We start from the raw sequence: 15,317 nt of genomic DNA on the forward strand, positions 1-15,317 counted from the left end.
AAGTAATATGGTCACCGAAGTATAATACTTTAAAAAGCTGTAGAACCTCTAGAAATGATTTCCAAGAATAAGGTAAGGTTTCATTTGGTATAAATCATTAAATACCACAAGTCAGCTAAAGTACTATTACCACCTGCCCATATTGTGTAGATTCCCTTTGGTGCCATTAAAACAGCATCAGTCCCATGATGCATTGGCTGCAGGAACTGTTATCATGCGGTGTCAGGGAGGGGGTGCTGTTGGGTCCTATGGGTTGTAGGGTAGGGCCTCCATGCTTGCTATGCAAAATACTGCAAAGAAACAAATGACTGAAGTTATTCATGTCAGCTGTGAGTAGTTTTAATGTAGCTTTCTTGTTAAATGTCATGTACAGTAATGAATATGGTTTACTGTATTGACTCTTATCAAAATCTATAATGGAATCTAAACATATTGTTATGTCTTTCATTTACAAAACAGGAAGCCTGATTTGACATATACAATCTCTTTAACGTTTGGCTTTAGACTCTTAACTCCTTTTCAATCCTGTAGAGGTGATTACTCTAATTGGTCAGGTGTCAGGAATTGTGGCAGGCGTTGATCTGATCTCTGATCTCTCAAATGCTCAAGAGGTGGTGGCGTAACCTGGAAAAGGTGAGCCAGCTTTGTGACACAGGTAAACCTCAGTTAAGCTCAAAGATACCTGGTTAATCTAGTCTTTCTAGTTTTTCTGTTCAGTACGCCCACATTTGTTTCACTGCAGTGAACACATTGGGAAATATACTGCCCAGATATACTGTGAATGCTATTTAATCACGGACTTTAAAGTATAAATCAAACATGAAAAATCTTTTCATATGATACATTTAATATTCATCTTTGCTTTAAAAATCCTAAACTGGCTTTTTTTTTTTTTGCTTTAGGAATATTAACGTATGGATACTTACAGTCTGAGGCATCATCAAGTGTGTCACTGCCATCATTGGTCAAATCTTCCTTACAGATGCAATGACTTATATATGAAGTATGCAAAGAGATTAGATCGGACTAAAAGACTCAAGAGATTCTGTCGGTTGAAAAAAAGTCTCAAATTCAGAGAATTTGCACCAGAATCAGAGACATAAATCACTGACAAACCATGAAAACGGTTCTTTAGCTTTGTTTTGGTTCAAACAGCATCTTTCCTTAATCCCCACCACATGTTAAACTTATTTTCTCTCCCCCGCAGCCTCCCTCACTCTGGGAATTGAATCTGGCAGCCTCCTCACTGGCTTCTGTAATGTGCTAACATAAGAAATCAATCAGACTCACACTATTTCTACAGCCCCTCAGCTCACATTGATTTATTGCAAATGTGGGGAAGATGAAGAGAGAAACTCTTTAGCACTATGGGGCAGTGTGGTCAAGGGGAGTGAATGCAGGAGGATGATGACAGGTTTTGGATGAGGGGTCAGGGATTCTGGTATGCTGACCTCTGTTCTGATAGGCTGACTTTGTTCACCCTGGGGTCAAATCCTGTCAGTCAGCAGCTAGCCAGAAAATGATGAAACTGTATTTCATATTTCAGATGACTGTGATTTGTTTGCTGTGTACCGCAGATGCTGTCAGCCTGTCGTGGGGTGGGTCACAGATAGCAGAAATGATGTTGGGTTTATTCCCACTTGTAGATTTTAATAAATTAAGTGGACAAAACTATTGCATTGACTACTGCTCCACGTATTTTTGCACTTAAACTTTCTTGTCTTCTGTAAAACTTTGACTTGCTCTCCCAGCACAGATGACACTCTAGAATAAATAATTAGTACTTGTAATCTTGCCCTAATACATTTTTAATCCTCCTTACTGATCTAACTGATTTGACTCATTCGCAACTTTGACATTTTTAAGACTCAAAACAAATAATCTTGCTGCTGCCGCTCTGTTATGACTCAGAGCAATTTCATAGATGATGCTCATGCAGCTGAGAGCATATCTGGAGGGATGCCTCGCCAGTATGTTTTGTTCGTCATTTCATGCACCTCGAGAGTTAGAGGCATGTTTATCCATTTTGTAAAAGATGACTGTGTGAGGGGAAGATGGATTAAGTAAGTGCTTAACAGCAGCTTGGTCATACACTAAGAGACACCAGAGTGAACTGATGAAGATAGGGATTGGAGTGGATTACTGAGAGAATGAAATTTCATGTTGTACATGAGCAGAGAAATATACATTTGGGCCATACGGATCTGCGTATGGCCCAAATGTGGCTGTGGGTGTCCCTCTGCAGGGGGTGTGAGGCTGATATAAGGGTTAGAGGAGGAGATTAAAGTGATAATGTACATCTGTAATCCCCAGCACTTTAAGAGGGCAAAGAGGCAAAACAGCTTCCAACCACTGAGCCGGAGGTGAACAGGGTGCATCAATCACAGCTTGGATCATCTATCACCATAGTAACAGATTATTCAGAATAATTATCTGCTATATGTGTCTTGTTACAATTAGAAGTTGGCTGTGAGCCGGGCTACGGGTCAAAAAGGGATCAGAGAATTGAGTGTGGTTGGAAACGCAACCCCCGTAACACAGTTTATTAGAATAAAATTCAGCCTGCTTGTCACATCTGTCAGAGGAGTCACAGTCACACAACTTGCAGGCACTAAGCTCCTAAAGCAAAATTTCTTAGAGAATTGAATGCTACCAGCTGCACCACTTTGTTGCAGTAGCTTGCTCTAAATGTCATTGCATACTGAGCATATTGAGCTTTCAATAGCCACCCCTCCTTCCCACCAATAATAGATCTTACAAAAAAGAAAATCTGGAAATGAATAAAATGGATTTACGATTTCAATCTGACTACTAAGCCTCTTGAATCGACTGTTTAGCAGATAGCGATGGAAGGAAATGACTGTGCGAGGAGAGTTTGTGAGCTTACGGACGCTCAAGAAAAGAAAAACAAGAACTTGTGTGGTTTGTTCTTAGGACCAGTCCTTCCATTAGGACATTTTAACTCATCACTGCAGTCTTCCCTCAGGAGAATGCTTTATTTCCCATAAGCCATGTTCACACTGGTACACTGGGAAAACCTTCAACAAGGTGCAAAGTGGTTTATCCATTATTGTCGGCCATTTATTTTATCACTTTAGCCCATGTGAGAAAGTCATTTAACGTGGGATACCTCTTTGTTCTGCTTACCCATAAAGCAGAAACGCCAAAATCAATGTTGAGTAATGCTGAGAGGTTATTCATCCAAAAAATATAAAGTAAGAATGTTATTCTTGCTATCTGTTATATCCTCTGCAACATACTGTACAACTACTTTTCTTTTCCGCATTTTCATCGTGCACGCATGTTGTTATCTGCAACAAAACATCCTAAAGTCACCTGTAGCATTTTTGAGTGAGACTGAGTCGCTTTATTTATCTGTGAATTTGGGTAAAAGGAGTCCCAGAGGGTCCCTGGAGAAGTGTCAGTGGCTTCATTTTAAAGTGGCTTCTTTTAAAATACTCCCTGTATGTCAGAATTATTACTGCAGGCCGTTAGATTGCATGATGACGAACAGTGACACCTTTCTCTGATCAAATTTGTCACATCGTGGAAAGCAGGATCATAAGGTGCAGTCGCAGCCAACACATTTAGGAAAGAGTTGCACTGCGTTGAGACAAGCCACTTAAGTTTAAAGACTAATTACGCCTCGTGCACTGCTTATATCTGTGGTCTATTAGATTGTCACCCATCACTATTAGGTGGCACTTGAAGCCCTCTGGCATTCTGGAAAAATAATTACATTCTTTCTGCGTCATAATTACTGCTTTGAAAGTGGCTCTTTCAAACACTAACAAAAGAGGCACTTACTCCTTCCATGTCTCCCCATTCCTCTTGCCCCAAGCTCTGCCTTTCTCATCTCGTCTGTTGTCTCCCCAGACACTAATGAAGTGGTTTAATCTCGTAACTCCAGTGGAATTGTCAGCGGAGAACTGCATTAATTAAGTTCTCATGCATTTTCGTTTTGAAGTTTCCACATTTTGAGAGTGGGCTGAACATATACTTATGTTTGCCATCATCACTTGCTGCATTCATGTATTCAGGGAAGATGAGTTGATTTAATTAATCAGCATGGAACTATCCCAGTTTCATATTCTGACAAGGCTGAGAGCATAGAAATGATTTATGATTAGAAACAGCATTTTACCCTTGAATCTATAATTGTGTAATTCACTTCAGCTCTTATTTCTACTCCTTCAAGTATAAAACTATGACAAGTTGGTATGGAACACCTGTCAGACATGAAGCGAGTATGACTTTTTTATGTAGTTCTAGTTCGGTAAACATAATGAACACCTTGTCTGTTGCTCTCTGAGTTTGACACACACACTCAGTTAGCCTACATGTGCAGTCACTCTCCTTTGATGTACTCCTTGCATTTTCTAATTGTTAATTTGGATAACTTTTTTTTTTTTTTGACACAGTCCTATTTCTTTCAAGGAAGAAAAAAAGTGGCAGTTGCACCAGCTCATTTAACAAACTCTCAGAAAAGCGAGCTGCTGCTTTTGCTCTCATATTTTCTGCTCCTGTCTCGCAAAGAGTCTGGCTTTCAGAAAGAATTGTATATTATTGTATTTTATTTTAGATGTATATTCCACAGGCTGCAGCTGTCAAAGTTCATTTCTCATTTGGACAATCATCATGATTGCAGAAAATGGTCCTAACTTTACTATAATAGCAATGCAAAATGTAGAGTTTTTTTCTCTGTCTGTGGGAATTTAAAGAGTTTTGGTGTATGAAGTTTGAAAGTGTTGCATAAATTATGCTAAATAAACAGTTTTTTTTCTGTGGCACTATAATGCTTTAGTCTTCAAGTTCATGTTGAGGAAATGTGATCTGGCAGCCAGTTTATTAACAGTTTAATGTCAAATGATTAAAATCAAGAGGAAAAGGAGACACTGTAACGTACATTCTGTATCAATCATGAGTCTGATAAGTTTGTCATGTACTGGCAATGCTTGCAGCAATCAGCCACAACAGCACAGCTGCTGTTGTTATCGCCTTTATACAAGTAGCTCTGTTCATGATTTCATTGTCTTTTTTTAACTGTTCTTAGTTTTAGATGAGTGGTTTTAGCACCATTTTTAGAATGACACATTCTTGCTGTAAATCCAACATGTTCCCTTCTCCAGAAATCTTTTGCTCTCCTCTTTTCCTTGGCTTAAAAAAACGGCATGTCTACTGTTGGACTATGGTGTCAGAGGATGCTCAATAAAATACTTTGTTTCTTGTGAATTTGGGATAAACATTTGGCGTAATTAGAACATAGCAGAAGAAGGGAGTGCAAATGTTGGGAAACAATATGAAACTGGTGATTAAATATGCCATTTCAGTTGGATCCAGCCTGCTGTTTATACAGGCGAACGGACATGATTTTGCAAAAGGATTTAATTGCAGTCAGCTCAAATATCTGCAATCAGGTAATATTTATTATCTTTGACAGGCCTGCTGGTGACACTCTGTGCAGCAGAGCTACCTCATGGGTGGTTTTGAGTACTTTGACAAGTGTCTATATGTAAGTCTGTTTGACTGTGACCAGATTGCATTACAACTCTACAAAATACAATGCCTTACAGGTGTGTGGTTGGGTTTAAAATGAACATAAATTAAGTTGGATATGATTACAGCATGAGGAAAGAGCACTAGAAGTTGAAGGGACCATTGTATTCTCTTACAATCCATCTGTTTAACACACATTTTTGTTGCTTATTTCAAATGCATGCATTTATTCCCAGTGCATTATACTGGTAGAAGCCCCTCTGAGTTCATCCATGTGGGCCCAATATTTACTTTACCCACATGGGCCACTAGAAATTTGCCCATTTCTGACCTATACTCACTCAATCACCATGTACCAGAAGATTACTCCTGTGGGATCCACCTTACATGTGGGATCTGATGTATAAATGTAGTTTTTCATGTGATCGGTGTGGAAGTGGTGTCGGTTATGTGATACTATGGCACGATGATCAGAACTTTGTTGCAGTGTGCATCCTATTATTTCTTCTTTTATGTGTATTGCATAGACAGCACAATGAAAAGAGTTACCTGAAATAACCTGTTTGGGAAATCATTGCAATCATTGATCTCATTTGTTTTGTTTTGTTGTTAAGTGTAACCACAACCTCTGATGACATGTTTCATTTATGGTTTTCAGTTGAAAATACATATTTTATAATGATTATGTATATTAATAAATGGACTAAAGTATGGTGAACTTAACCTTGTTTCCTGTTTCCATCCTTATCTGCCATGACAATAGTCATTTTTTTTATTGCAAGGCCATTCATAGTTATTGCCCTGGGTTTATCAGAATCAACTCACTCTTTTCGTTTCGTAATTTAGTGACCAAACATTTTCAACAGAGCTTAAACTGACATTCTCAACAGCTAGACAATTACAATAACTTTTGCCTACAGCTAATACAACCTCTTGAAAAGGTAGCGATTAAACCCCCACACAATCTATCAAGAAGCACTTTTATGATGCATATATATATCCCAGTTCTGCAATATGTGCCTTTTTCACTCTCCATACTGTCAAAAAGACTTTGGAGCAAAGGACTTCAGAACACTTCCATTATAGTGTATGCCTCATTAAGGAAACTGAATATGAGCAGTACCAATTGTGGCCCTACATTGTTAGAATATTGTTGTTTCAGCTGATTCTGGAGCAATGTTTGCACATTCACTTTTACTGGGATGGAATGTATGACTAAGGCAAAAGAAAAAAACAAAAAAAAAACACTTGATCTGAATTGAACTGTTAGTCATTTGAATTGACCCTCATGAACAGAACTTCAATGTGATGTTCTAACCTAAGTCTTTGCCAGCATATGAAGCACAGAGAGGTGAAAATATTGCCTTGATAGGTTGTGGGAACTGTTGTTTTTGTGATGGAAGAACTTGAAGTTCACTGTAGGAAAGTTGAGTTCATTAAAACCCATGACCTCAGAAGACCAATATCCACTACAACACTACTTCCCCTTAGGGAGAGGGTGAACATGCAGCACTTGCCACCCGATAGCACTCAACCACGATAACCTTTAGTCACGTGGACACACACACACACACACACACACAAATACATGCAATTTATTACATAAATGAAGCACTGAACATCCACTCAAACTCCCACACACACATACACATATCTACAATGTATGACTAAAGGTGCAAACACCATTTGTTTTCCACAATTGCCAACAAAATTTGAACTCTTTTTCAAGCTAATGTAAAGCTTGTAAAGATTTTGGGTATGACCTGCACACAAGCACAGTCACAAACCACGCACAATTAAACAGATGAACACACAAAGACATGCAGCAGCAAAAACATGTAGCTTGCATGTGAAAGAACACCCCGAAGTGTTACTTGGATTCTACAAATTCCCTGTACCATAAAGCGAAGACACAAGTGTCCATAACATACATGTATTATTTATGTGTGCCTGAATGTTTTGAACATAGAGCTGTGTGCAAAGGTTTACATTAGGGAGAAGAGGCTCTTCATTTCTGTCTGTCAGAAAAAAGCATCTGACTTTTCATCACATTGCTATTAAAAGAGCAAAGCTGAGGGGCGGAGATCCATCTCATCCTTTAACGGTGTGTCTCTTTTGGTGTGTGCAGTAAACGTGTTTGCCTGCCAAGGTATGTCTGAGTCTTGTGCTTGTGTGACTGTTCTGGTGCACTTAACTGTGCTTGCAATTGCAATCCCAGCTTTAAGTGGCCTGCAATTTCAAAAAGCGAAATTGAAGTGGGCCTGGAAAGGAGACAGAAAGACATATACAGCTCTGAAGTTAAGATGTGAGGAGTCCTTGATGAGAATGATTCTGATTATTCCTGACACACATAAAGTGAACAGCATCATAATTACCCCCTCGCTATTTCATGGAGAAATGAGATTGTTCCTTCAAAACATCAGCAAAGCATCAGCAAGGTGGCTGTTCTGCTCTTGAAAACCCTCCATGAGAAAAGAACGTTTTTACTTTCGCCATAGTGCTGTTTTTGCATTTTTAATCCACATTAGAACACATCCCCCATGGATGACTATCCAGCACGTGCACACTGATGTGCTTGACTCCAATGTTTCTGACATTTTATGAAGTCATACTCAAATCCTACATACTCAACTAGCATCTTCCACATAAAGGTTTAATTTCATGTCAAGACAAGTCCATTTTAATTGTACATCCCAGTATTATATTTAGGAAGACATTTGAGAAGGCAAATGTCTTACATAAAGGTTTAATTTCATGTCAAGACAAGTCCATTTTAATTGTACATCCCAGTATCATATTTAGGAAGACATTTGAGAAGGCAGGAAAACAACTCCATAAAATAAATTAGTGGAATAAGAAAAGAAGAAAGTGTCTGTCAAATTGAAGAGGAAATGCGGAGAGACAACAAACTTCTGTTTCAAGTGTGCAGGGATGGCAAAAACGGGGGGGGGGGACTTCAATAAAGTTTATCTGTTGAGTGTCCAATTATTTGGAAATCTTCCATGTTTGAGCTAGCATTGGGATTGGCATTTCACATGACACTTCCAAACAAGCCATTCAAACCTCATAGCAATTGTATTTTTTATAATAACAGCTGCAATGATGTGTTTTTGCATTCTAGTGTGTGCGTGTACATCTCAGGGACAATGGGTGACAGAATCACTCCCTCTGAAAGCTCCAAGGACGAGCAGTGGAGGGTAAAGCGGGTGATTTGTCTCTTAGGATTGAACTCATCCCTCTGGTCCCCTGCAGCCCTCTCGTCTTTCTTCTTTGTCTGGATGCTATCTTATTTTGAAGGTGAAGAGCATTTCTCTCGGTGTTTGCATGCATATATTTTAGCTGATGCAGCTGATTGTGTTTCACGGATGTACAGAGTTAGTGTGGTATGGGCAGGACACATCTCTGCTCGGAGGACACTCAGACTGACACGGATACTTTATGTTAAATAAAGTGAGTAAGCACAGTCCATGTGTTTTTTTCTCATTCTTATTTCCAGTGTTGGAGCCCACCACATAAGCTAAAGGTGGAACCATTGTTGCTCATTGTTAATATACACCTTCACAAAAACACAGAGCTCTATGCTCAGAGCAGTGCCACATGTTAGCGTAGAGAAAAAACTATAGCAGGCTTCAGTTCATCAAAATCATGTTTTTTCCAATATTCGCTCCTGAAGTGACTGGTTTCTTTAACCTGTGGCATATTTAGACGCATTTGATTGTGTAGTTTGACTAGCCAAAAGTCTGGGGAATATAGTGAAAGAACATTTTGTTTAGACCCAAAATAGCTAACCTGTAAATCAAAGCAATCAGTAACAGGGTGGAAAATCTCTGAACTACAAATAGAGAAAAGAGTTTCAAAAAGCTATTATGGGTGATTTTTTTTATTTTTCACTCTGGACAAATAAAACAGCAGTTCAGTATATGCTGTATTTGGACTGAAGGCAAGAAAAACAAACCAGTGTGGATCTGCCATCATATATCCCCTACTACCTGTTAACTGCTGCCAAATCACAGTATTCTGATGGCTTGTGTGATCATTTTTTGTGTGCTAGTTGCCAGGTAATCCAAAAAAATGTCCAACACTGTCATTAGCTATGCAGGGAACTGTCCCATTAAAGTCTCCAAGAGCTGATATGCAGGAAATAACATCCACAATGGCAGTGTCCTCTAAAATCTTTGCACCTAAATCACAGTGCTATAAAGCAGAGAATGCAGACGCAGACGGAATGTAAGTCTTTTGTCAATGTTCCAATATTTTGCAAGTCTTTTTCTCCTTTTCTCACATAGTCTGCAACTGGAGTTTTCCAAGCGCATTAAGACTCCTTTGTAACTGTTAAATTTCAAGCTAAATATACAGTGTACATACTTTGGTTTTACTGTAAGTTTTTCATTTATTATTTATCTTCTTTTATTGTAAAGCATCTGTTTGGCTTATAAAGAAAAAAAAACATTAACATTTATGTTCTGAATGATATAGCCGTTGCATTTCGAGGTTACAAAAATGCTTACAATCACTTGATGATGTTTCACCTTTCATCTGAACACATTTTTGATTTTGAAATAAAAATCTGGAATTCCTTGGCTTTTCTTTAATTTTATTTTCAAGTTGTCATGGCTCTATTCAAGCCTTTATTCACTGTTAAATGTTCCATTTCATTATGGTTTCAGAGAGCATAGCTGTGTTTACAGACAATGCAACAACTTCCAAGTAAAGCCCCTTAAAATATGGCACGATATCCTTGAGCTTCTTATTTTCCTTTTCCTCACCTCTATCCTCTCCAGTTTTCATCCTTTTGTCATCTGAAGTTCTCTCATTTAGCAGTCTAAAAGTCCTGCAAAATGATTAGTGAGCCCACAAGTGAAATTATGCAAAGCCTGTTCCACTCCATCAAAGGCTTAGAAGTATTTAAACACACCTTACTAAAGTCCCTGTTACATACTTTCCTAAATGGGTGTTCTTTAAAGTAATTTAACATTTGCCAAAAACAACATTTTCAAACAATCCAAATATTCAGAGATAATGCTAGAATTCTTGCCTGAAGGACTTATACTCATTCAAAAAGTGTTCACGTGCACATTCAGGTACACTCAGGATGAGTCTGAGCCCCTCCTGACTTTTCAGATGTGCCTCATTCAGATAGGATTCTGTGTGTGACGTCCAACCAATAAAAAGCCAAAATATTCTATTAAGTTTAAATCCTCTCTTTTTGTGAATCTTGTGGAGTCAGATTAAGACAAGACAAACATTGCCAAGCTGTCATGCCCATGAGACCACTGCCAGCAGGAAGACTCACAGATATTGGTGTTTTATTGCGGTGCCTATGTGCATTGTCCTGTGCACAAGCAACAAAGAACCCCAATGTGAGCATTAGCAGACAGGGGGATAAGCAGACTAAAGCTCTGATACATGCTGCTCAGTGTAATGGGAAGGGGGAGCGTCAGCAATCTGAGTGGGTTGCAGCTGCAGCACACAACCTTTGTTCCGGGTGTGTGAGTTCACCTGTTAGTGTGTGTGTATGCTCTCTACTCTTTTTCCTTCTCATATAAAGCTAGAACATAATTTCCATCCCTGTGTGTGTTGGTGCACATGTAAATTAATGTACTTGTTTCACAGGATTAAATAGATGCTCCTGTTTTTACTGCTTGGTTTTTGAGATATACCTATTGAATTTTGAAATTGACTTTGCTGTGGAGCTCATTTGTTAGTTTATTTAGCCATAACATTGAGGAGTCTGTGTTTATTTAGTAATGTAGTTCTGTAGCTCTTATGTGCACTGAAAGCAGAGACAGCTGCAATGTTTTAGGCAGAACAGACATAGATTTCTATCGCTGACCCTAAGGCTGCTCATTATAATTCAACACACCTCTCATATCTCACACATCCACTCACCCAGCAACCAACACCATCACTTAACTTTTTTCTGCCTTCTTTCTTTCTTTTTTCCTCTTCCTTGTGGTCTCACACATTGGAAGAGAATGCTCAGAACAAAGGGGTTAATTATTGGTCATCTATCGAAACAATTAAAGTGTGAGCTGAATATACAGCACCTCACTGACAACTGGCTCAAAAAACATACGAACTGCTCTGGTACACAACTCCATAAATGTTCATTTTCTATGTTAAAAGGAGTTGACTTGAATGTGTGAAGTGTCTCTCCTACACACTGAATCCTGCTAAAATTATTAACTAACTGTATAGGCTGGACATTTAGGATCTATTTAAAGTCTTACATTTATTAAAACCCACACAGTCGCAGTTTGTTTTTGTCTAAGCTGCTCTCATTAGCCCCCTGTGGGCAGCCAGGTCATCAGTAAGGAAATGTTCTGATAAAGTGATTGAATATTGAACATCCACTTTTTTCATGTAATGAACACAATGTAGTCGCTAATTAAGTAAGCAGGCAGTTGTTTACCAAAACCTTAAAGGATCGCTAGAGAATTTGGTCTTTTTGTTTTTCACAGTTGTGGGATGTGAAGCTGCTGCTGTAAAAACAAACATTTGTCTGAGCCCTGCACATGAACAGCTGTGCATGTGAATATGTTGTCATGCTTTAGAACTCATGCAGTACATGCAGCTGTAGCTCGGGAGGAAGAGTAGTCATTTGTCAGTTGGAATATTAGTGGTCAGTACCTGGCTTCCCCGAACACTAAACTACCTCATCTTTGATGCATCTATCGTTGTGTGAATGTGTGTGATTTAAAAAAAAAAAAAGTACAGTGTAGCTTGTTGTACTGTATAGACTAAGCTGTGCTATATGAGTCTGTATGTGAATGGTTGAAAGTGGCTTATAGTGTGATAGCACTTTGGGTGATCAACAAGACTAGAAAAATGCTATATAAGTACAGTCCAATTACCATTTACAAACGAAGTCATCAGACATGACAAGATTATGTTACAGGACCACACAAGAATAGGACTGCATATTATTCATCTACTATAATATATAAAATGAACAAACATGCACATAAAGACAAAACAAAAAATGTTCTAGTTTATCTGTACAACAGCTTAAGGATATGAATGTTGCGTATATGTGAAATCAGTACATCTGCAACATAATGTGAATTGTACATATTCACATATCACATTTACATGTTAGCAGAGAACATTTTGAAATGCTGCAAAGTTCCAAGATTTTCTTGTGAAATTTGTAAAAGCTGACCAAACATTCCTATTCGAGAGGAAATTTTTTCAAGATGGTTGATGTACTTCAAAACAAGCAGAAGCTTTTCTAGTGTTGTTTTAAGCTGCCTTTATGGTTGCATATATGTACCCATCTGCACAGCAAAGGATTATGGGAATTTAATTGATGTAATAGTAGCTGTCTCAGCACCCCTCGCCCCACCCTAAAAAAAGAAAAAGAAAAGGCAGCAATGCCAAAAACTAGAAATCAACAGAAACAGCTAGCGATCATTTCAGTTTATTCTTTTACATTGCCCTCGAGTTACAACAAAAAGTTACAGTGGGTAGATATGTATCTAATAATCTTTTCCACAAGGCATGAATTATTTTCTTTCTTTTTTTTTATTAGCTCATCTAGCTACAGTAATGGTTCCGCTATCATGCAAAGTTTGTGCTCAGCATTCCTGACCAGCGGGCACCATTTCAGCCAGCTGAGGACTTCCTGATGTTTGTAACCTGTTGCGTACAGCACGAGTGTCGCATTTAAAATAACAAATGTTACAAAAAATTAAATATTGCTTGAAAATAAAACAGACCAGTTGAATTTCTGTAATTATGTTTGTTTTTGCATATTGGACTTTCTGTCAAACTTCTGCCATTTATATAGGGTAGTGGTGTCTTTATCTCAGTAGAATCACCTACCATTTAAGAAGAAGACTGCAGTGAATCTAGTGTGACTATAAATGATCACAGCACTGTGTTGACATGATGACCTGCTCATGCAGTGACCAATAAGACAAGCAACATCAAAATCTGCAAAACACGATAGTCTCAACCTCTAGTTATGTTCTACCATCCAATGGTTGACCATTAATGCAGATACAAAGTAATGTCATTACACTGCTGCAGAAGTGAAAACATGCTGTGTGTCACACAACAGGTTTAAGTAGCATATTGTGCTTCAGTAATGTATATTCACATACAAACATAGTTATGACACCAAGCTTGCATAGAGAACATATTCTGATACAATTAAAGCTATTGTTTATTCATCCACTCTTAAGTAGGCAGTTGTGTGTGTGCTTTAGTGTTGGTGTTATTTTCCCAGGCTAATTGAGCAATTCCACCGTGGGATCCGCAGTGTTTAAGGTCACGGAACGACGTGCTCTCCTGGCGCATTAGAAAGCTGCTGCTTTCATAATTAGTCTGCTTTTATCTGTGCTGCAGCCAGAATAACTCCTAGACAAATGCACATATAAGCACAGATAGGCTCGTACACTGAAGAATGTAATGTTCAAATATTGAATACAAACGCCCACATTCACTTGCATGAGTGAGCACTTGCTTGCACACACAGCTCACACTTACCCACAGTTTTTTCATTTGTCTTTATTTTATATAGGAGGAAATTGTGTAGTGAGGTTTTGCAAAGCCATTTTTAGAAAGATGCATTTAGCCTGTCATAAAATATTGAATTCAGTGATACTTGATGTAGATGCCTATTCAAATCTGTCAATGTCAGCGTGCATTTTTGTGTGTAGGTGGTTGTAATTTATCAGTTTGAGCGCCATTTATCCCTCAACAATTATTTTATATTAGATATGAGGGTTAGGCTCAGAAAATGGATGCAGTGCTTTCATTTTTCAGCTATTCAAATGCAGATCCAATAGCCATGTCCCTCTGTGTGTTTCTGTTTGCATGTGTGTGTGTGTGTTTGTGCACATGTGCTAGCATGCTTGATTGCACATGTGACTTGAACAAATGCCAACACTGCTGGCCCTGTCTGTTTGTCCCATGCAGACGTTCTGTGAATGTGTGCCCAGCTCCTCTCAACTCAAACATCGCTGGTCAGATTCAGAAACTGCCAGGGAGACTCCGGCCAAGGTAAGGCCCTGTCTCCACATTGTTCATTGCTTAGTTGTAAAAGAAAATAGTGAAAGTAAAAAAATAGTAAGAGAATAGTTATGTCTATTGTGTGATTCGAGTGTGGCATATTATAGGGATTGTTTAGTCGGAGGAATAGCACAAATTAAATAAAACAGTCATTCAAATTTGTTAGATTTAGTATAATCGAAAACCATTATCAAAGATTCACTTTGAAAAAGCTTTAACACCAGGAAGTTTTTGTAATATTTTCCTAAAAAGGGCTAAAATTGCTGATATTTCCAGTAAAAATTGAACAGGATGGAAGTTGGTGAATGGAGGGTTAGATCTAAATATTTCAACTGATTCAAATTCATTCAACATGCTGTGAATAAAGTCCCTTTATTGTCTCATCTATTCTTTCTTTATTATCAAATATATTCCACCGTATTTATTTCAGTTTAAACTAGGGGTATGAATAGTGATTTGCTCACCTGCTGAGGAGATTAAGTCACTCACTGACAATGATTCTCATCACATTCTGCTTTGTTACTGCTTTGGCACTGGCAGTGAGAAGGATTATTTCATATTACACTTTACATTTTGCCACTGAGCAACGGGGAGGGCTGCACCTCAGGCCACTTCTCAGACACACAAGAATTAGATAGCTTGGGCCCCGTAGATTGTCTGATCTTAGCAAAGTAAATGCAGGGAATGGAACAGCAGGATTTGCGAACTGTGAATCTGCACTCAATGCAAAGTGGTGCTCAAAAACACAGGTGCATAAAATGGAAGTGGAAATGATTAAAGATTGCTTTTGTGCACCAATTCAGCAT

General features: G+C 38.4%; 1 protein-coding gene across 2 annotated transcripts in view; it reads left to right on the forward strand.

Moving 5' to 3' along the window:
• The window catches only part of fibcd1b (fibrinogen C domain containing 1b), a 101,494-nt gene that overhangs the window by 13,084 nt on the left and 73,093 nt on the right, over positions 1-15,317 (forward strand). The window contains exon 2 of one of the 2 annotated variants that reach the window (XM_072372353.1): positions 14,419-14,502. The exons of the other annotated variant lie outside the window; for it this stretch is intronic. Coding sequence (XP_072228454.1) covers positions 14,419-14,502 — 84 coding nt within the window. The remainder of the gene's footprint in view (positions 1-14,418; positions 14,503-15,317) is intronic. 2 annotated transcript variants of the gene reach the window in all.

The sequence above is a fragment of the Leuresthes tenuis genome, unplaced genomic scaffold (assembly GCF_036924035.1).
Source record: "Leuresthes tenuis unplaced genomic scaffold, fLeuTen1.0.hap1 SCAF_19, whole genome shotgun sequence".
NCBI classification, from domain to species: domain Eukaryota; kingdom Metazoa; phylum Chordata; class Actinopteri; order Atheriniformes; family Atherinopsidae; genus Leuresthes; species Leuresthes tenuis.